This window comes from Lichenostomus cassidix, chromosome 1Ab (assembly GCF_008360975.1).
Source record: "Lichenostomus cassidix isolate B80296 chromosome 1Ab, HeHo_3.0, whole genome shotgun sequence".
NCBI lineage: Eukaryota > Metazoa > Chordata > Aves > Passeriformes > Meliphagidae > Lichenostomus > Lichenostomus cassidix.
Window position 1 is genome coordinate 6,084,541 of NC_139481.1, and position 21,655 is coordinate 6,106,195.

The following is a 21,655-nucleotide window of genomic DNA, read 5'->3' on the forward strand; positions in this document are numbered from 1 at the left end:
TCCCAATTTCACCTGGGGCAGTGAGAGCAAAAACCTGGGCAAAGTCTCTCTCCTCTCCTGGCTGCATGGTCATCTTTCAAATTTCCTCCTAAAAACAGAGTGAAGCTCAGCCTCTCTCAAAGAGCGAATTCCCATTGCCTTTCCTTCCTTATCCACCCTCAACTTTTCCTGGCTGCTCCAGCCAAGCAGAAAGAAGCTTTTCTCCTCCCTGCTGCTGCCTTGCCTGCTGCCCTGACCTAGGGAGAAGCTCTTGACTTTGGTGCTGAGTGCCTCAGAGCGCTGGAATTTACTGTCAGAAAGGAAACACTGCGCCTGCCACAGGACACCACGGGGCTTGTGTTGCTTACACAGTAATGTCACCCTCTGGGTCACTGCAAGGCAGAAGGTAAAGCTGACAAGTGGTGTTTATCTGTCAACGACATCTTGTGCATGCCTTGAAGTGTCTCCAAGCCGACTGCCTCGGAAAAAAAAAACCCCAATGTGGGCTTTAAGGTTTAATCTTCCCTCGTCTTGCTCGATAGAGTAAGGACCCATTTGTGGATGCTACATCAATGTAGAAACTATTTCTTAACAAAGGTCATGTCTCATTTACATGGCAGAAAAGTGGTGTGCATGACAGGGTAGGGGAGGGGTTTTTTTTTTATTTTTCCTGGCAAGTCTGCAAGACTGTGATTAAGTTGAGGTGGTCAGGTAAATCCAGGTTCTTTCATCAGCACGAGGAAGCTCTGCTAAGATAGCAGAGAAAAAGGAATGCCTTTGCAAATTAGATGGGGACTTAGAAAGTAACAGGTATTCTAAAATGCAATGTTATTCCCTTGCAAAAATACAAGGATGTAATGTTATTCCCTTGCAAAAATAGAAGTTCTGTGGTTTTTGGTTGTGCATATTTTGTTTGCACACTTTTAGCTTTCCATCTGCCGGCATGGTACAAATTGAAATAATTGATTTGTTATTTATATTAGTAGAAAAGAAAAAAAAATCAGCAGATATCAAATATCTCTGATAACAATAAATAAACTGTGGCAAAGGCAGAATTGGAGCAGCAAATGTCATCACTATGATGCAATTCTGCTGTAGACATGGAGGATTAAGGAAAGTTTCCTTTCTGACCATCCTATTGCCTCGTGGGAGGAGATTTGGGACTGGGATGGGGCTTGGACACTGTCAAATCTCATTCCAGTGTCCTCCTGGATAAGTGTGTTTATGTGTTCTTCCTGATGGCAGGGGAAGCTCATCTGCTACTTGTTTCTGTCCTTCATCCTTCATTCTTGGGCTCTGTAAATAACTGTTTCCCAAAGGCTCCAAAGCTCCAGATATTAAGGCTGATGAAGATTTTTTTTCTTTTATATGAGGCTTTGAAACTCTGGATTGTTTATTAAAAAAAACCCAAGATGCTGTTTATTTTTTCATATAAATGCATATTAGCATTTTGTTCTGTGTGGACTGGGAATCTTTTACTGTTCTCATCTACACTGCTCATTTCTGCCTGGCATTCTTGTTGCAATTGATCAGCTTTTCTCAACATCAATAAAACTTCTCAATGGAAAAATTTAAATAGAGAATCTCAAGTTGGAAGGGATCCATAAAGATCACAAAGTCCAATTCCCTGCTCCTCACAGAATTACCTAAAGCTAAATCATATGACTACCATTTGGTTCAATACTTTGGTTAAAGATTTCTCTCTGAGATCTTCTGGGAGTGTTCTGGAGAAGATTTTTCTCTGGCAACAAGCAGCCAGGCACTTCATAGAATAGAGAGTAAACTAAGTGAGAGTTCAGTCCTTGAAACAGCAGCAAATATGAAATTATTGATGCAGATCTAGCAGCTGCAACTGCAAATACAGCTCTGGATGTTTGACCAAGGGAATTTATTAAAAAGAGACAGGAGAGAATGGTTTAATTATCTGACGCCCTGATTAGCAGCCATCTGGAAACTGCTCAAGGAGCTGAAGGGAGTTAAAATAGGATAGTCATGCTTTGGAAAGAGACCTCAGAAGATTAATTGAGGCAGGCATGGAAGGGAAAGGCTTGGAGAGCTTCACATGTTTGGCCCCTGAGGTGGTGGAGGAAGAGGGCTCGTGGTGGCACACAGCAGCCACACTGTGCTGGGAAGGATAAATTTTGTGCAGAAGACATTTACTTCATGGGTAAAGTAAAACACAGGGCACAAGGCAAAGTGTGGAGGGAGAATATCAAACTGTGAGCAGCCTGTGCAGCCAGGGGGCTTTAGCAATGGTGTGGGTTAATGAGAGGATGGCTGGGGATGTCAGAGCCTGCAGTTCTGTCTGCTGAGGTACAGGGGACAGGCTAGGAACAAGGTGGGGCTCAGCTCTTTCCACCTGAGAATCTCTGTGAAGGTTTGGCTCAGTCATTGGGTAAACAGGCTGAGCCAGAGGTGGGTCATGGCTCTTTCACTTGCTCAGAAACCACATGTTCAGCACAGAGCAGTGAACTCCTTCCTCTTCTGGCTCAGCTCCCTCACATGGTGAGCTGCAATCAAATTAGCTGAGGGGTTGCCATACAGAGAAGCAGAGCAGAATGGCAGGGAAAAAATAGGTAAAAATTTAAACTTCATAAAATGGATAAATACATTTATTAACAGAGAATGTACAAGGCTGGGTGGTTGGATAATTTAAGTGTGTTTAGACATCTCTGTGATCAAAGAAGCACAAGCTTAAAAATTACCATCAGGCATTTCCTTCTTTTCAGTATTTTTCTTTCTTTGTTTTTGGCAGTCTTAAAACAACCTGGACAATTGTTGGCCAAAATCAACTCATCTTTTCTATGGAGTGATAAGGCAAGCTTGATGACTATCATGCACTCTGCCAAGGTGGAAAAGAAATATAGGAGTGGAAGTCCCTGTAGCACCAAAGTACTCATTGGTACAGCACAAGCAAGTTGGGGTCACAGTGGGGACAATATTTGTGCAGGGAGAAAAAGAAACTGAAGTGATTAGGTTGTCTTAGATGAGAGTATGAAATACCTGTAGGTGCTTGAGACATGGACTCTGCTGGGAATTAGACTGAAACAAATAAAACATGGATTGCTTTCTTAGGAGATAAACTATTTTCCCTGTCACTGCTAGTGCTAAGGTACACTGAGATATCACAGTCTAAATCTGCCCCAGTGACATCTTCTATAATTCTATTAAAAATTACATTACAGGAAAATCACAACACAGTAATTTTTAATCAGAATAAGTGAGAACACGGCAAGAAATGCACTGCATTATGCAAGTATAATGTAAAGGTAGGAAAGAATGAAAGGATGAGCACATTTTCAGATGGCTGCTGCTCCAGAGTTTCAGTTTACCTCTCCAGCTGAAAAGTCTTTTGCTTGCACTCACGGCCCTTAAAAACAGACCTGCTGAAGCACAGACCTTCCAGTTGACTACAAAGGCAAATATAGTATTTCACTATTTTTTCTGCTCATAACCAATCTTGGTCCCTTCCTGCCTACCAGAGGTCATAGAGCCACTTTAATTTTTCTATCTATGCCTACATCTGTAAATGAAGCAGGGCTAGGGCATGAGTTCAAATCTGTGATGATAACCCTGTGGGATGGTGTGATGCTCCCTGGTACCATTTTGGGGCAGAGAGCATTCTCCCACCTACACCTGACCACAACTCAGGCATGTCCAATAACCATTCCCTGTATCCATCATGACTGCAGCCTCACTATTAAGGCATGGAGAAGAAGTTTTACTGTGCAGATGAGAACCCCATTTGCTTGGCCCAGCAAATGGTCTCAGTGCTGATTTATTCAGTAGCATAAAGGTAGACTATGCATTAGATTGACTATGAATTAGATTCTGCCTTCCTGAAAATCCTTCTTCCTCTTGCTGTAAAGGAAGCCCTTGAAGGCTGTAAGGATCAGCACCTGCCACCAGCCCTTTCTCACTGTGAGGCTGTGGTGGAGGTCCTCTCTAACCTGTCAGAGCTAGACTGTGGCCACAGTTTAATCCTGTTTGTATTAACAGGAATCTCCAGAGGTTCTCAGCACCTCTCAGCACGTGATGGGTGGAATGCAAACTATCTTTGCATCTCACAAAGGAAACACCACACTGGAGAGCATCAGCAGCTGCTCTTCATCCCCCTCTGGTTGCAGCCATCCCAGAGTTTGGTGCCTGGGTGTGAGCAGAAGAAAGGGGAACAATAAAAAATCATCTCTGCCATGTTATTAGGTCTGTTCATACACTGCTGCTCTACTGCCCACTCACACAGAGGGATAAAATCCCCAGTTACCTCTGCAGGGCAGTGCTCTTTGCTTTCCAAGGACAGGAATTATTTCAGTGATACAAGCAGCTTTTACCTAGATAGTGATGGGAGACAAAGGAGGAAGATAGCTATAGCATTCCTTGTTAAAGTTCTTGTCACAGAAGTCTTGCCTATCTCTGTATTTTACAGGCACATGAACCAGTCAAATAATAAAAACCACAATGTGTAGAGCAGAAAAATTCAGATGATTGTCTTTAAAAAGTAATGAAATGCCCATTCTTTATAGGATGTCTATAAATGGCTAAATAGCCAGGATAAAACAGATTGCAGAGGAAACCCTCATGCACTGACTACAGAATAACCAGGCACATAACTGCTATTACATCTCCAAATCCTATTCAAAGATGTAAGATGGGTTTTCCATAATATTTGGATGTATTCAGACTGAGAAGACTTTCTGGTAGCCTAGCTGATACCTGAATGGTGTGAAGATGTGTTTCAGTAGCATGAAAACATTGAGGACCACTACATCAATTGTGCTAGTTACTACAGTTTTGTCTCAAAATCCTACAAGAGCATAACAAAACAAATCCTAGTACCCTCTGATTAACTTGACCTGCATTTCTCTTGCCTACATGTTGGTAGCTCAAGAGGTAGTCTAAGAAGAGGGCAGCCCAGTGGCTTATTTAGTGGTTCTGTGCGTGTGCTGCAGATAGGATTTCCATTCCTTCTGTCTGCTTTCCTGCCTTGGCAAAGGCAAGCAGTGCTGGATCTCCTGGATGGGTGGAGAAGAGACTATCTCAACTCTCAGCAGCAATCTCTCCAGTTAATGGATTAGCCCTGATGAAAGGAACATCATAATCTCTACCAGTGCCAGAACGAGAGTGGCTACAGGGAAAGGACCCAAGAAAGTGTAGCAAATGTAAACAGAAGGAAAACACAGAGGATCTTCACTGCTGAAAACAGGAGCACAATAATCCTTTTATCTTCATTAATACTGAGAAATACTCTATTTCTCACTCTGCATACCACTTAAAGGGAGAAAATGAGATTTCACTGCAGGCATGCTGTCTGTACCCACCTGTCATTTTACATGGCGAGAGGAGGCATAAATATATACAGAAAAAAACTAATTCCCTCAAAGTTTTGCAGGCAGGAGAGGCTCTTTACCAGCGTGGCAGTCACTTTTTCAGCCTCTCTCTGCGTGTGCATACGTGTCTGCATGCTACAGAGAGGGACGCAGGGAGCAAGCTGTGCGGCTGAATTTAGAAAGTTAGAGATGTTCTCATCAGCCCCGTGCAATGCAGCAGAGATTCCTTCCAAAAGCCAAGGGAGCAGAGGCTGCAGACAACAGATGTGAAGGGTTTCCCATAACTGTCAATTTTCAGAGTGTTTGCATTGAAAAGAGAGGAGGTGCTATTTTGATTGATATTTCAGCCGCGGTATATAAAGCAGAGGAATTCTTCTTACCCTCTGCTTGTCACACTGGTCTCACACCCTCTCTGCTGGACTTGGGGTACTACTGGCTGCATCTGAGAGGCTGAAACTGCCTGGGAATAAAGAATTCTTGTAGCAATGCCGGAACCCACCAAGAAAGATGGTAAGCTTGGCAGAACAATACCTGAGCGTTTCTTAATTACAGGAATTAGGAGTTCTCACACAAAAATCACCTTTCAGACCATCTTGAATATACCAACCACAAATAATATTAGGAAAAATAACCATGTAGCATCGTTATATCATGAGAGATCACTGATTCTTTTAAACCAAGAGACTGCTTTCAGGCAGGGATAAAGCACAAACTGTTTTAGAGAATAAACCATGACTTCGAATGGGTATTGAGAAACTCTTTGATTGGGTAAATGTTGTATTCGTTTTTTAAAAGGACTACAGGATTTCTGCAGTGCAATTTGTGGTTCCTCTATTCTGAGCTATCTAAACTCTGGAAAAGAGGGAATAAGCATTCTTTATTGTTTAAAGAGTCAGGACAGTGATATGTTTTTAATGCAATTTTCTAATAGTTATTGAATGGGAAGGATGTGCTTATGAAACAGTTTTAAGGTTCTGATGAAAATCTATTCTACACATCTGATGCATAAGTGAAGCATGGAGTAAGTTTTTCTGTACAGTTTGAACTTGAATGATTAATTTTTCCACATTACAGAAATTATTATTTTGTGTTTCAAAAGGATAGTTAGAGTCAGTAATATTGGCCCTTTATTTCTAATGTGGTGCTTTAAGTTCATAGCAAAGAAACTGAGTATGTAGTCTGCTAGTGAGACATGGAATTGTCCATTGGAGGCTGAGCGAAAAAAAGAAAAATGTTCAGGGTCTAAGAGTTAATATTTTTTAATGTAATATTTATTTTTAAACAATTTTGAAAATTTAAGCTAAATAAGCTTCTTCTGTTTACATTATTTCTATAGCTCTTCTTGTATTTTTCTTTCAAATCCATATGTTTTGGTAAGAATTTTTGATGATTATGTTTTGACATTCACTATACAAAGAGCTTTTGCAAAGCCATAATATGCAGACTATATGCTTTTAAATATTGGTGCGTGAAAGTTATACACACAGTTTCCCTAATGCATTCCCATATGCAAAACTGAATTTAATCTTTAAAGTAATCTTATGGAAAGTGTAGAAATCATTAATTAGCATTTATTTCCCATCAATTCTGAATGATATTATAGATCAGCATGTATAGCTTGCATAAATACATTGGATTGAACACTGACTTATCGATAGAATTTGATTTTTCCAACTTTACAAACCTTTTTAGATGGTTTTTAAAAATATTTTCTGATTTTTTGGAAGGTGAGAGCAGAACAACTGTCAGGAACATCACTCATTCTCAGCCCCTTCAGCTGGGGACACATGCAAACTAAACTTTTTGCAGGACTGAGCCTTAAGCAAGCAGTGTTGACAGAGCAATGTGATCACTTTACTTGCTGGCCCTGCTCGGTGCTCGAGGACAATGATAGATGAAGCATCCCTCTGAAAATAGCCACACCAAGTGCACGTATTAATACAAGAGCCTAATCCTCCATATCAGAGCCAGAGCCAAGCCCCTTCTAGAGTGTCTGATTTGTAATTCAAATTATTTACACATGTATTAAGTGTCCTTTTTATTTGAGCTGTTATTTGACTGGGTATTATGCGCTTTAATCAGAATGCATTCTGTTGCTGTCTACCCAAAAAAGCACCCAACCCTAAAATATTTAGGCACTTTCAGAAGATGTGTGCTTTGAAGAAAATGAGTTTGGAGGCTCATGTTTCTCATTCTGTTTAAAATTAGATGGTTTCAAAGATGTTCTTGCAGTGCAGTGATTGCCAATGCAGCTCCTTGTTTGTGTTACAAAATAAGTTTAGCAGCTCTGAACAACATATTGACAGCAGAACAAATGTGATTTTTGAGGAGTCAGTATTCAAGATATAAAAAATATCAAAGCATTCTGCCTTAATGGGGCTAGAATTCACAAATGGTAGTTAGCTGTGGAGAAAGGACACAGCTGGGTCTGGTTATTCCTTATTGCACCCAGTTTATTTGCAGCCAGGAGAGCAGGGGAGTAGCAGCTTTGTGTTATGGTACTTCAGGGATTTGTTGCTTCTTGAAGATTTTTTTGTTGATCAAGAGCTCACCTGAGCTGGTGACAGCATTGTAGAGTAACTAGGAGTACCTACTGTAGTATTGGCAGGAGAATTTGGTACCAATAATAGCACAATACTGCTATTCAGACAAGATCTGCTCACACCAGCTCTACCAGCAAGAATTCAGAACCTCACACGATCATCAAACCCCTGCTCTCGTGTAATGTCCAAGGCATCAAGGGATGGAGGCAATTAATCAATGAAGGTAAACCTTGGACTGACTAATTCTGGAAATTATCACTGGAAGGACTCTCTGAGGAACCTTTGGTGAGGCTGTTGGGGAGTACAATAGAAAGCAGAGAGGGAAAAAAAGAGGATTAAGGTTTCTGCATCACATGGGCACCTAAGCAGTGTTGTTCTGACATTTCCAAAAGAAGCAACCTTGAATCATCCCATACTCCTCATCTGCACAGGTTCAGCCACTTAAAAACAACCCATAAAAGCAGTAGTTGAGAAATCACAAACTAACACTTGAATATTAAGAAAATCTCAGCCTTGTGGTGTTTTGTCACTGCAGCCTCTGAGGTAGCTGAATTTTTCAAAGGCTGTGCTGTATAAAGCTCCCAGGTGTTGTTTTTTTTTTTTCAGGCCAAATGCTCTTTGAGCTATTTTAAGATTATTAGATTAACAAAGTGAGAAAATTCCCGACTTGGTGAGAGTGCAGCCTCACAAAGAGCTCTTAACAAACAGGATCACCAAATTAAACACACCACTCAGCTTAGAGAAGGCTGCTGGAGAGCTTCAGCCTGGTGGAAACAGGCTTCCATGACTAATTATTTAAGGCCTTTTTGGTGCTCCTAAAAAGTCAATTCCTGTCTAGAATATCAGCTGTGGCTTCTTTGGAGTAGATGGTCGTGGTGTTGTATGAGTTTTGTCTTATCTGGGTGAAAATATGTGTGCAAAGTGAAGTTTACATCAATGGGTTAACTGATCCCTGTGGGTAACTGGGGTGTGACTGAGTGGCCAAAGACCTTAACCAGTGCATTGAAATCCAACAGCCTTTAGCTTTCCTGGTGACTGATAAAATAACCCTCCCTCACCTAATTACTTCCTGCCATTTATTGCAATCACTCAGTCAATCTTTCCTCTCCCCCCTTCCCTTTAACCAATACTCATCATCAGAGCTGCTCATTAATTAGGTGCCCTCTTAAGCTGTCACAGGCCATGGCATTTGGACATGCTCTGTAAAAGTGCCAAGTCTCTCAAGAGCAACCTTTTCAAACTATTTGTGGGCATCATCCCACAGGGACAGGTGCAAGTCTGTCCCCAGTAGGCAGCTCTGTAAATTTGCCTTATTTATTCTCCCCGATCTAGGAAATAACTCGTGGCCATGAGTTAGGGGATCATTCCAAATTTTGAGCCAAAGCATTTATCAACTGTCTGCCAACTTCACTTTCGAAGTGTTTGCAAGCTCTGTGTGAATGATGCTGCCTGGAGCATCCACGTTTTGGCAAGGAATCAAAATTAAAATCAGTGTGTCTACTTTAGGCAGAGTTTGAGTGAAATTTTATTCAATCTACAAATAGCACAGATGTAAAAGTTGTGAAGAAAGCTGATTGCATGTACAGTCTGTTAGAAGAACAATCTGTAAAACATGAAGCAATTTGTGAAAGGAGATAAACAGATATAAATGTCAGTGGAGACCTTTGGAGATATGGTGACACTGCTCTCTCTGAAGACATACAGTGGAAATAGCCTTTAAATCTATTTGCTTTTAAACATAATTAGTTTTTTATCATCACAAGATTTTTTCCTATTGTTATATTTGCATTATATTGCAAATATAGAGTATTTGCAGATAGAGTATTTAGAGTATTGCATTATATATGCAATACTCTAAATAATACGACTGCCTGATATATCAAAGTAACAGTCACTGTCAAACAAATCACTTAGTCATATAAATCATATAAGTAGACATGTAGAGCAGCATTCCAGTGGGAAAATAATCTAAGCATAAAGGTTGGTTTAGAGCTAATTAAAGCCAGATTTCTTTTAATATCATATTTTCAAGGCTAGTCAGAGTTTCCTAGGTGAAAAAGTTGAATGGGAATTCTGCTTTACTATAAAGATTTGGCTCGTGTCAGAATTAAAACTGCTGATGGAAATTTCTCCTGAAAATTGAATATCCCAGCATGTGAACATTTTACCACATTGTTTAGTGATTCCCATGCAGGAAGCTGGACCTGTATAACCATTTTTTATAGCACCACACTGGGCAGTGCAGCTGCTCTCCCCTTGCTGCACAGTGATGCAAAAGAGAAGCACACAGCCATCCATCTCCTGCCATCATCATTGCCCCTGCCTGCAGAATGAATCCCCATTATTTTTAACTTCCTTCCCTCTCAGAGCCAAATCACACTCCCAGTCACTCCTGTCTGTATCATTTGCAAGCACTGCAGTCAAATCTCAGGTAAATGAGTTCTGGTGGAGGGAGAGAGCGAAACCCTAACCCCTTCTCTTCTTTTCCCTCTCAATTCTTTAGAAAGTTTCTCTTCATCACCTCTAGCTAATAAATTCTAAGCCCTCCCCAGAAGGAAGGCAAACTTACGCCTCTGTGCTGTAACCAGAGCAGTGCAGGTGGGCTGAGCTCTGTCTGAGAGCTCCTCCTGCTCAGCTTGTGCTGTTCTTAGATTGCTTTTCCCTGCCACTGCTAACTCCTGAGCGTGGCTCCCACACTTCCTCTGGAGAGAGCAGAGCATCTCAGGTTTATTCTTTGACCTTCTCCTCCCATTGTTGCTGAGTTTCTGGCAGTTTTTTGATCAAATTGACTGAAAATCCCTAACACTGGCAAAGAGCAATCACTATGGTTTACCTTCGAGCTTTTATATTTTATTATGGTGTAAATTGAAGGCACTGCATTGCCTTTTTTTTTCTTCTTTTCTTATTTCTGACTTTATTTTAGTACTGCTGTAGGAGGATAATGCAAGATCGATCTGCTTGACTTCTTATTGTTCTTACTCGAGTTGAAAAGCTTTTCCAAACAGTGCATCTGTGCACAAGAATAAAATATTAAACATTCTCACACTAAAATAAAAAGCACATTGGGTTTAGAAGGAAAGCAGGGAACACTCTTTCAGCAGAGAAGGGAGTGCTTTGTACTTGGCAAAACTGAATTTAGCCAACGCTGCCTTTGTGCCTCCCTGCACTGCACCTGTTGGGAAGATAAATAAAGGCCTCCCCAGTTCTTTCCCCTCATACCTCCTAAATATATCACTTTAAGAGAGCTCTAAAAAAACCATCCATGCTGCTCTACTCCGCTGTTCCATGAGAAACTGAATGAGTTTATTCGTATTAATTTCAGGGGTCTGAAAAGAGGTGGTTGCATAGCAAAATAGCAGAGAGATTGGGGGGACTTCAGTTGGGAAAACACTTGTAGCTGCCCAAGACATCAACAGTCCTTGGAAAATAAGTCATGGAGTGAATTTCATGTTTCATCAGGGGACATCCAGAGTGTTCCTGAAAGGGCAAGAGCAATTCGAGTTTGAAAATAAATTACCTGGGGAAATTTCCCTTGGGAGAGGGGTGAATATTGGACTCATCATTCATGGAAATGCAGAGATTCCAGTAAGTTAGAGGTCCTGATTTAATAATTGCTCTAGAATGAAAAAGAAAAAAAAAAAATTTCTTATTCAGACACTAATGTGACTTTGCCCTCAATGTAAAAATCTGTGAAACGAAGGAGAAGACAAGTGGATAGGTTTGTTAAATTTAGTTGTAATTAGAGTTTTCTCAGTCCCACTGCAAGCAGTTTTATCTCTTGAGTCTGAGGAGCTGTGTGACTGAGAGACAGCCCCTTCTCATCCCACCCAGCCCACTCTCTGCTCTCAGCAAAAAAGAAATGCTGTTTCTGCAGACTTCAAGCAAAGGCTTCTCTTTTTCTCTGCTGTTAATCGATACTTAAAGCCATTTTTCCATCATTCCATCATCACTTTATGGCACCAGGAGATTTTCTTCTAGCTCTGAAGAGCTGTGGGTGCTTTAAGCATTCAGGAGGACAGGAATTGCCTGAGATGAATGTCCATGTTAGCTCACTGAAAATGTCAGTAACTCTGCAACCCTCCAAAGATCCTGCTGGTCTTTACAGTGTCCCAGAGGATCTGTGGGTTAGGAACCAGATACCCAACTGGAACTATGTGCCAGTGAACTCAGTGTTCCCAGTGGGGTTAGACAGCCTCTCATTAAATCAGAGGTGCTCAGGCTGCTGCTCCTCAGCTGACCAGCCAGCAGTTGCCTAACATAGGTGCTCTAGTGCCACAGAGATGGCCTGAGACACACAGAATTCCCACCCTGGGCTGGCAGATGTGGCTCAGGACCTGTGGGAGGCCAGGGAATAGCAGCTAGGAGACAGCCAGCCACCCTACACCATCTGAGCCTCACCTCTGTGTGTGAGAACTGAGCCATGAGCAGCTATTTTATGGTGAATAAAAAATTCTGTTGGTTATAATGGCAGCTTGGACTCCCAGCTCACATCCTGGACACATCCATGTGGCTCACTTTTTCTGAGCACCATAGCAATAAATCTGCAGGGCTAGTCTATGGTTTGTTCAATTTCTGTTTAAGGATTTTCTGCAGTTTTGTACGAAGACAAAGAGAGAGTTACATTCCATTATTTGTATGTGATACTCAGATCTTCCCCAATGAATAGGGAGCACACTAGGATTTCCTTGAGCAGAGAGGAGTGCACCCTTCTGTAGTCTACAAACTGCTTCATGCATTGATAAAAATAAAATAATACCAATACAGAAAGGCTCTACTGCCATTCTTCTGTTATTTTGGAGAATCTTATGCTTTTACTTGTTTTATTTTCATGAGAAGATGTCAATATATTTTAATTCGTGGCCGAGTGTTTAAATCAACTCAAAATTAAATCTTTACTTTCCTTCAACAAGAGGAAACAGAAAGTTGCATTCCTGTCCAAATTGATAATAATTAATCTTCATCCTTTTTACTCAAGCTTACTCTCACTTCCTCTGGCAGCTTCATGCTGTTAGATGAATCACTGGTTACCTCAGTCATATTTGTGCCTATGAGCAAAAAGCACTTTTTATGTTAAATAATACAGTGTTTCTGAATATTCTGCAAAGCGTTCGACAAAACATGGATAGATTTACAAATCTCCATGAATTCCTGCTTCTGGAACTTTCCCTAATTTTTTCAGTGTGGTCTTAGCTCCTAGAGCTCACTGACCTAGCAGATGTTCAGCCAGGATGAGGCATCTTAGAGAAGAATTAGAGTAAAAATCCAGATCTGTGTACAGCAGGATTTGATGCCCTGGAAGCCATTCTAGCAAGTGTGCTTTGGTGGAAGTTTCAGTTAATCTTCACCACTTCCTGGGATGCTGGAGGCACGGAAAGTTACTCTGAATTCGAGAAGTCTGAAGACAGATTTTTGCTCAGAAACCTCTCAGACCCTAAAATATGCAGCATTCACCAAAGGGAGTTGTGTTGGAGGTCATAATACTGAGGTGTTGCATGCCCTGCTCTCTGTCAGTGCTAGGTGCAGGTTAATCCAGGACATTAGACCTCCTGGAGAAATACTGAGGTGTTGCTGAACAGAAAATTAAATATGACAAGAGTCTTGGAACATTTAAAAAAAATTCAAAATCCCACCACCTTAAAAATTGCTTCATGGAGTGTAGTTTGCCACAGAGTTAAGTTTGTTTCAGGAAAGGCCACCACAAATAGAATAACTTGTTATTTGGGCAGTGCTGCTGCATCTTGCAGGACAGACATGTTCCATACAGTCATTGCTCTCCCTTCCCTGAAGATTAGGAAATAGTTCTTACATAATCTGCTCTCCCTGGCTCTATTACTAGTTGAAAATAGTGTGTGATCCACTTCCCAGGGCAGTTGTCCTTATATGTGGTGGTATAACTCCAGCGAGTTATTTTGATCAGGTGATTATTACAAAAAGTTTTGTTCTAATTTAATTCTCTGCAGGATCAAATGGTGCTTTAAGGAAGCAACTGAAAGCATTGTTCAGTAGTAGCCTGATGCTTCCTGAGACAGATCTGTACTAAAATACTCTCATCATGTCTTTGCAGGCCCAGAATAACTTCCTAATTTTGGTCATTTGTGCCAAGAGTAGGTTGCAGTCAACCACAGACATGAAGATTCCCTTTTCCTACAGATTTCTGCTTATAAATCTCTATAAAGCTCTATGTATAAAGAGAGCTCTCTATAAATCTTATAAAGCCCTATGTATACAGACATTAATTACAGAGAGATTTGCTCTTTCTGTTGGACTGACAGGATGGAACAGGATAGGCAGTGATGGAGCAAAAGCAACTCACACAGCAGCATAATCATTTTTTCTCAAAGGGGAGTCATGCTTTGCTCAGCCAGCCTGCAAATCTGGTCCAAAAGCCTGTTCCAGATTTTTCCTTCTCCCAAATCCCTGAAGTTGTGGCAAAATTAAACTGAATACAAATGCAGCTAAAACTGAAAGAGACCCCAAATGACAATTTTATTGGCTCAGTTGATGGGAGAGGTCTTACTCCTTGATACTCACCTACTCCAGTGTGCTAGTGGACTAGAAAGAGCAGGAAAAAAGTTGTTGAACAGTGTTGAATTCCAAAATTCAGGGGTTTTGTGTTTATTTTCATAGCTCTCTGCCACGAGGTCTTTTCTGGGGAGGAGAAATGCATCAATTATGGTCCCTAGCACCAGTTCTGACAGTTCTAGAAGGAAGAAAAACCTCCTTTTATCAGTCTGAGCTGATTGAGTGTGTGTAGTTGGACCTTTCCCTGTTTTCTGAACTGAAATGCAACATTTCCAAACATCTGCACACCTCGATGGACACAGCATTGCCTGTCCATCCTTTTCCAACAGCTTTCATCGTTTCCAGTACCACTAAATCATTGCTCCCACAAAAACTACAGAAAACACTGACTCCTGGTGGTGTGGAGAATATTTGTGGCTTCAGATATCTAGGAACAGCCACGTGAGAAATGCCAATCAGATGGAGTAATTTGGAGGCTAATAGCTTTGGGTGTGTGACACTCATGTGGATATATAGATATACAGATATACATACACACACTGCAGCCCATTTGGGACCTCGTGCTTTTGGAAGAACATAGTATCTAGGTCAAAAACCTTATTTTAGACCCAAAGAAGAGCATAATTCAAAAGGAGACTGTGGCTGCCACTCCCCCACAGATGCAGACTTCAGTGAAGGCACAGAGGGTCAGATGCCTGGTGACATTTTTTCCATGGCATTCCCTCCAGCCTTACTAATCTTTCATCTAAGCTTTCCTTAGCCCTATTTTTAAAGGGGAAATCTGACCTCTGTCCTGTGCCCCTTTTTCTTTGCCCTTGTTTTGCATTTCCATGTTTTGCAATGAAGTTTTCTCTTTTACCCAGCAGCTTTTTTAGCTGGAGAGAAACCATATGCTGTGAGCTGTGACTGTAATTCACAGCAGCATCTTAAACACATTTTGCTGTCATGCTTTGTAAGAGCTTTTTTCCATACATAGCACTTACTGATTTACTGATGCAAACCCCCTCAGCTTGTCTGCAAACATCCTGCTGTGTGCAAACATTCCCTGAAGGCAGAGCTGAGTGGTTTGGGGTTTTTTTTCTGGTTTTTTGTTTTTTTAAGTGAAGGCATACAGTTCTCACAGTTATCTTCATTGATGTAGGGTGAGATTGAGAGGTAGGAAATACTAACAGGAGGAACACAGAGGGATGTTTGTAATTTCTTGTATGAATACCCACTAAGGGACCTACAGGATTTCATGTAGATCTCCTAAATTTCCACCTGTGCAAAATGCTTCTGAATGTTTTTCAGCACAATGCTGAATCCCAGGAATCTGAGCCAAGAAATACATTTCCATACAAACAAGCTTACAAAAAGAGAGAACTCCTGAAGTCAGTACATAGAAATCCCAATAAAGGAGTAAGTTTCCGAGTTTTAGGGCAATTTCTGATTCTTTCAGTGTTTACTGCCAGCAATACTGCAACTCTGATATAAAGCTTTCCAGTACTGCCAGCCTTTGGGCATTTTTTTTTAATCTTCTCCAAACTTAATTACAAATCCACTTTGTACTGGAACGCTAAAACTTCAAAAAAGCAGAATTTCCTGGGTTTTGTGGTCCATAAGTTTGAGTTACACTTAGCAAATTAAAAAATGGATGCTACTACCCTCTTTTCCCTCATCTCGAGTGAGGTGTTCTCCACAAACCTGACGACAGAAAATCAGCATTGGGTAAAAAATTTGGGGTGAAATCAGTGATGGATCATTAGTGATGAACTACTCGGAGCAATCCCTAATCATGCAGGCGCCTGACAGCCCCGAGCTGAGCTCCTGTGAAATCCCTCTCGGTGCCTCTGCCTCCCCACAGGGCTGAGGTGCAGATGGCAGGACAGAGCTCCATCTGAAGGAAGCCTGAGAAGACTTTTCCTTCTTGCAAAGATCACAGAGTATCACGTTAGCTGTCACCCACTGCCAAGCGGAGTTTAGCAAGTGTTTTTCTTATTTGGTATTTGGATGCAGTCGTGATGATGTTGAGACTTGGTCGTAGCATTTATTGCTCTGACAAAGAGCTGATAACAAGCTGAGAAATTCAGTGCTTGGGAAATCCCAACATGGGAATGTCTGGTTTTGCCCTGGATGTCAAAGAAAGGTTTGTGATCAAAAATTACAGCATGGGAACACAAGCAGGATTTAATTTTAAACTGCTGAAATGTTTTGGCCTGAATTTTAGTGACAATGAAACCCACCAGCATGTCTCAGATATTTCTTTGTAACTGGCTAAAAGGAGAAGGATTGCATGAATTCATGGCACCACAGCCTTGTGCTGATGTCAGCATTTCCCTGAGAGCCAATCTCCCTGGGTGGAATAATTTCCCACAGTCTGCACATAATCCATGACTCTCAGGGCTGCTCTGAATGCACTGCAGTCATTTGTGGAACTCACTAAATTATGCAGAGCATCACTCCCATTCTGGGATTTCCATAAAACAACACTGCAAATTATTTCCTTAGTTCAGAGTGAATTATTTCAGGCGAGCTCAGCAATACAACTGTGTTGTGGTTTGGGTTGAACAGGACTAAAGACATTTTTCCAGATAAAGGCATTTTTCCAGACTGGTAAAATGTTTCCTGAGCTGGTTTGGAAATTATCTGGATATCTGGAAGGAAGTTCATTAGTGGTTAAGTACTCATGTCTTGAAATAAATGACCTTTCAACTTTATTGCTGACTTTTATGCTATAATTAGAAGTACAACTACCATTGAAATTATATTGTTCAATTTGAAGGACAAATTACTGTCATTCCTGAGCAGCAGTTCTGTGGTTTCAGAAGTTTTTTATCCAATAATGTGGTATATTTTATTACCATTTGAAGCTTTCACAAAAGGTGTTAGCATTAGCCAGTGTTCTTCTGTCTCTGGTATCACAGTGTGGTGTTTTCTGCTTTCAATTTTCCCTTGGGAATCTCTTGAGCTAAATGAAAATATTTGCTTCTAGAGAAAAATTATTAACAAACTATTTCCAGGAGGGATAGGAAACTGAGAATAAAATGTAGGTATTGTCATACTTTTGAACGTGGGATCAAACTATTCTGATGAGTGAAACTGATTTTGGTAAATATATATCACAGATTAATTAAGTTTGGGTTACTTAAAAGAAGAATTTTATTTTGGTAAATACATATCACAGGCTAATTAGGTTTGGGTTATTTAAAAGAAGAATTTCATTTGGCTGGAGTAGGAGTAGAAAGAGAGAAATCTGAACTACACTGAACTAAACAGAATTTCAGGATGTTAGACAGAATGTCAGGAGTTGTAAATCATTTCTGACTCACATTAATTCAGTGTATATAAATTGAGATGGTGCTGTAATTGAGGACAATGTGAGGCTTTCTATCATTTGTAGGCAGAAGCTGATTCTGGATGGGATTCCCACAATTTTCACTATGCAAACTTTAGGAGGAAAACGCCTATTAAGAATTTTTTCAGCAACATTCTGGATTGTATAAACCTCATTTCATAGCAAGTTTTGCAGTGACATTTCAAAATGGAATGTGGAATAATGTGGAACTAAAATTTAACCCATCAAGATGTGGAATGAAAGGTAAATCAATGTCACCATGAATATTCTCAGGCTCAGCTGTGCTGCCAAAACTTTCTCATAAAGGTGTAGTAATGCAGTAAACTGAATTACCTTATTAGTAAAAGTCCCACTGGCAAACACTGGAAGGATTTCAGCAAAATCCTTTTGTCTGATAAGTGGTTTACAAGCAAAACTTGGCCTACAAGATTTTGCAGGATAGATAGCATCACAAAATTTCAGTCTTGGAATTTTAAAAAAACCCCACAAATTGGGATTTTTGGTTTGGTGTGGTTTCAATGATGGAATAAATTAGCAAACTGTGATTGTGAAGAACTCAGTGGAAAAAAATTTATTAAAAATTTTCGACAATCTTTGTCGAAACTCCAAATACAGTCTACTCCTAGTCTGTGAAATGTGAAAAAGCAGAATAAATATTCATTTTTTGTCTTAGCAGAATAAATACTCATTTTTTTGTCTTAGCTGCACAAGTGCTTGGGAACTAACTTATATGGATTATTTTCTTTAATATAAAGTAAGAGAAGAAAGATATCATGGAAATAGAAAAGGAATTCAATTACCCCATCCTGGTGCCTTGTGGACTGAGTAGGCTAAATATGAGTTTAAGAATGCATGGGAACTTGATAACCAGACTAAAGCCACTAAAGTTTAGCTTTGCCTCTCTATTTTAAATAGTGTCAGTGCTTGGCAGATCCCTGTTACAGTACACGTGAAATTTCAAGTCTGGAAAGAAATTTAGAAGACTATAGACATGTTAACATATTTTTTATTAAATTACTTTTGTTCAAGGTCATGGTTACAGTGTTCTTTAGAGATTAACTCCTATGTGAAAGCATAAGAATTTAGTGGAAATTTACAGATGGTCAGGTTTGATTTCGCAGCATCCTTCCAGAAAAGTGGAAACTGTAAGGAAAAAAAGTAAACATGCAATGATGGTTTTATTCACTTTTATAATTATGAATGGCAGTGAAGACAAAATCTGGACTCACCAATTACACTGCAGCTCCTCCTGTGTGGATCTGTAAGGTATTTTTTGGTGTCTAGTCCATTCCACAGAATTCAGTATTACCAGACTTCTTTCCAATTGTGCATTCAGTTTTTCAGCCCTTAAGTCAGGGAATATTCTACACTTAGCATGTGATGGTTTGCTTGGCTCTGCTGTCCCATAAAATCCTTTATAATGGAAAGCATTTCAGTTAGTCCTGAAATGGGATTACTTTCAGTGAGATTATATGGTGGGACTAATTGTTGTCCTTGGGTTTGTTTGGGTTTTTTGAATTTTAATCATATGCAAAAGCAAATTTTTAAACAAGCTCCTTGTTAATTTTATTTCTTGTCCAGTCCCTACCTAAAGCTGCATCACTGGACTGTGACACTTTTAGCTGTTAGGATATAAAATAATTTCATTTTCAGGGAACATGCTGATTTGTTCACTTTTTCACAATAAGAATATTTAATGTAAGGTTGCTGTTTTCACCTTTATGCACCATCACAAGTCAAGCCCAGCAGTTTGTCTGCCCAATCCATCACCACAAGAGGAAACAGAAACTAGAAATACATTATAAATGTATCAGTTTAGCTCTATCACATTGTTGGCCACAATAATAGTCATTTTGCCAACCAGAGCACCAATTTTCTCCAGTCCTTTAGAACAACTTTTGCTCTCAGGATTTAGGATCAATGTCTGTTTAGAACAGTTTCTGTAGGTACATTTTAAAAACAACCTAGAAAATGTCCATGGAAATTCGTAAAAAAGGCAATGATTTCAGCTGGTATTGCAGTTTCTTGCTTCTGCTCAGATTGGGAATTGTCTGTGGAAGTTGCACACAAATCAGATTATTTCTTGGTAGAGAACAAGATTATTTCTTGGTGCTCATGAGGCACCAGGCAGACCCTGCCTGCATGACTGTGCTCAGATTTTGCAGAATGATAAGCATTCTTCTCCTTTGTTTTTTTGGATAAGAATTGTATTGACTTCAATTTGAGTCCAATGGAATGCATTTTCATTGATTATAAATGAATTTGCAGCCAGCCCTCTGTTTTCCAGCTCATTTCATCTGAGGTCTGCTAACAGTACTGATTCCAATGAAATGCTCCTCAGGCTCTGGTAATCTCTCAAGTTTGGTGAGCAAGTTCCTGTCTCCCAAAAAGTGAGGCTATGGCTTTTACCCACATCATGCTGCCACTGTGATCTGGGTGGAGTGATCCACAAAAAACAGTCCAACCCTTTTGAGCCTTTTCTCCTCTTCTTGCCAGGAATATAAGGGATGAAAGGAATAAGCTTTACTGCTTTTGTCTGCTGCTGATCTGGACATGAGCTCTGTCAAGCAACTTTTCCACATCTTCAGTCCTTCCCTGCCCACTGATTTCAGTGGAGCATCCACCCCAGGAGAAAGCCTTGTGCCACAGGGACAGTTCTGGTGTCTTCCTGGGGACAATCCTCACACATCCCAACTGCAAGGGGCTGGGGTGAGCCCTGCTCTCTCCCCAAACTAACATTTTGTCTATTTTTGTCTGACCAGCAGAGTCAGCACTTCAGGAATGCCTATGCAATGGTTATATTGGTCTGATCCCTGGAGGCTCTGCCCGCCTGATTAATCCACCTACTCCAATTTGACACGAGTTGACAGTGACAGGTCTTTGTGACAAAAAGCATGAAATGACTCTCCTCATGCTGCTTGGCATGTGAGAGTCTCTTTGGTGTGTTGCTGTTGCACAGACAGATATCATACCTGTGTTCATGGTGGTGAAGCCACAATCCTGATTTCCTTTCCAGCTGGATGGGGGAAAAGTCCTCTGCTCACTCTGGGTGAGATCCTGAATCCCTTGGCTATTCTCTGCTGGGTTGTAACTGATCTGTCTATAACTGCAGGGAGAAATCAGTGCAGGAGACTTTCCTCCTCCTTCCTGTGAATGTTCCAGCCCAATGACAGCGAAATGCTATCTTTAGGCTTTCTGCAAGCCCTGATTTAACACTCAAGGTCATTTCCTTTACTCACCAAAGGGAAAAAAATCCAAAAAAACACCCACTGCTCATTTTCCAAAATGACTGAAAGTCCTTAAGCCCACCCAGAAAAACAAACCTGGCCACGAGTACAGAGCTGAAGGATGGAGAGGATTATCCAGGCAGACCTCATTCCCACTGTGCTTGCTGACAGGTTGTAGCTCTTGAAAGGTCTGAACTGCATCTCTCCAGGATACTTTGCTTTCAGCACAGCAGCAGAGCAGGACCTGGAGACTGTTTTAGAGCCATCATCATGCCTCGTTATGATTGCAGCCCAGGGTGAAAAGTAATATATGTGATGTCAGAGAGTTTCTATGCCTGGTGCTGCCAGTGGCATTGGGAATGCAGAGCCCTGGAGAATTGGCCATCACACACAAACTGACATCCCCACGTCAGCTCCCTGCCAGAGCTTCTCCTGGCTCTTCTGGATGCCAGCACAACCAGACCTAAAATGGAATTGAAATTTTAAATCATGCTCGTCCAAATTTAACATGGTTCTGAAGCATTTTCATAACTTTAGCATATCAGTAATCTCATGGAACTTTTTAAAACTTAGTTATCTACCTACATAGCAAGAGATTTTAAGTCTTATTTTATCCTGAAACCTGAACATAGTAAATAGTGGAAAAGAGATGGGAAATTGTTGGTAGTGGGTCAAGTTGCATCTCCTGCTGATTTTCAAGTGTGCATGTGTGCATATATAATT

General features: G+C 40.6%; 1 protein-coding gene and 1 long non-coding RNA gene across 8 annotated transcripts in view; one reads left to right on the forward strand and one right to left on the reverse strand.

Annotated features, from left to right (window-relative positions):
• The first annotated feature begins 5,678 nt into the window (after positions 1–5,678).
• Positions 5,679–21,655, forward strand: part of MYBPC1 (myosin binding protein C1) — a 63,816-nt gene continuing 47,839 nt past the window's right edge. For all 7 annotated transcript variants that reach the window (XM_085049600.1, XM_085049594.1, XM_085049597.1 and 4 more), the window contains exon 1: positions 5,679–5,816. In XM_085049600.1, coding sequence (XP_084905726.1) covers positions 5,792–5,816 — 25 coding nt within the window. In that variant the 5' untranslated portion in view covers positions 5,679–5,791. The remainder of the gene's footprint in view (positions 5,817–21,655) is intronic.
• Positions 18,734–21,193, reverse strand: LOC146442829 (uncharacterized). Its single transcript, XR_014849413.1, has 3 exons — positions 21,029–21,193; positions 20,678–20,811; positions 18,734–19,118 (listed from the first exon to the last, which is right to left on the reverse strand). It is a non-coding gene; the product is annotated as an uncharacterized LOC146442829 (long non-coding RNA).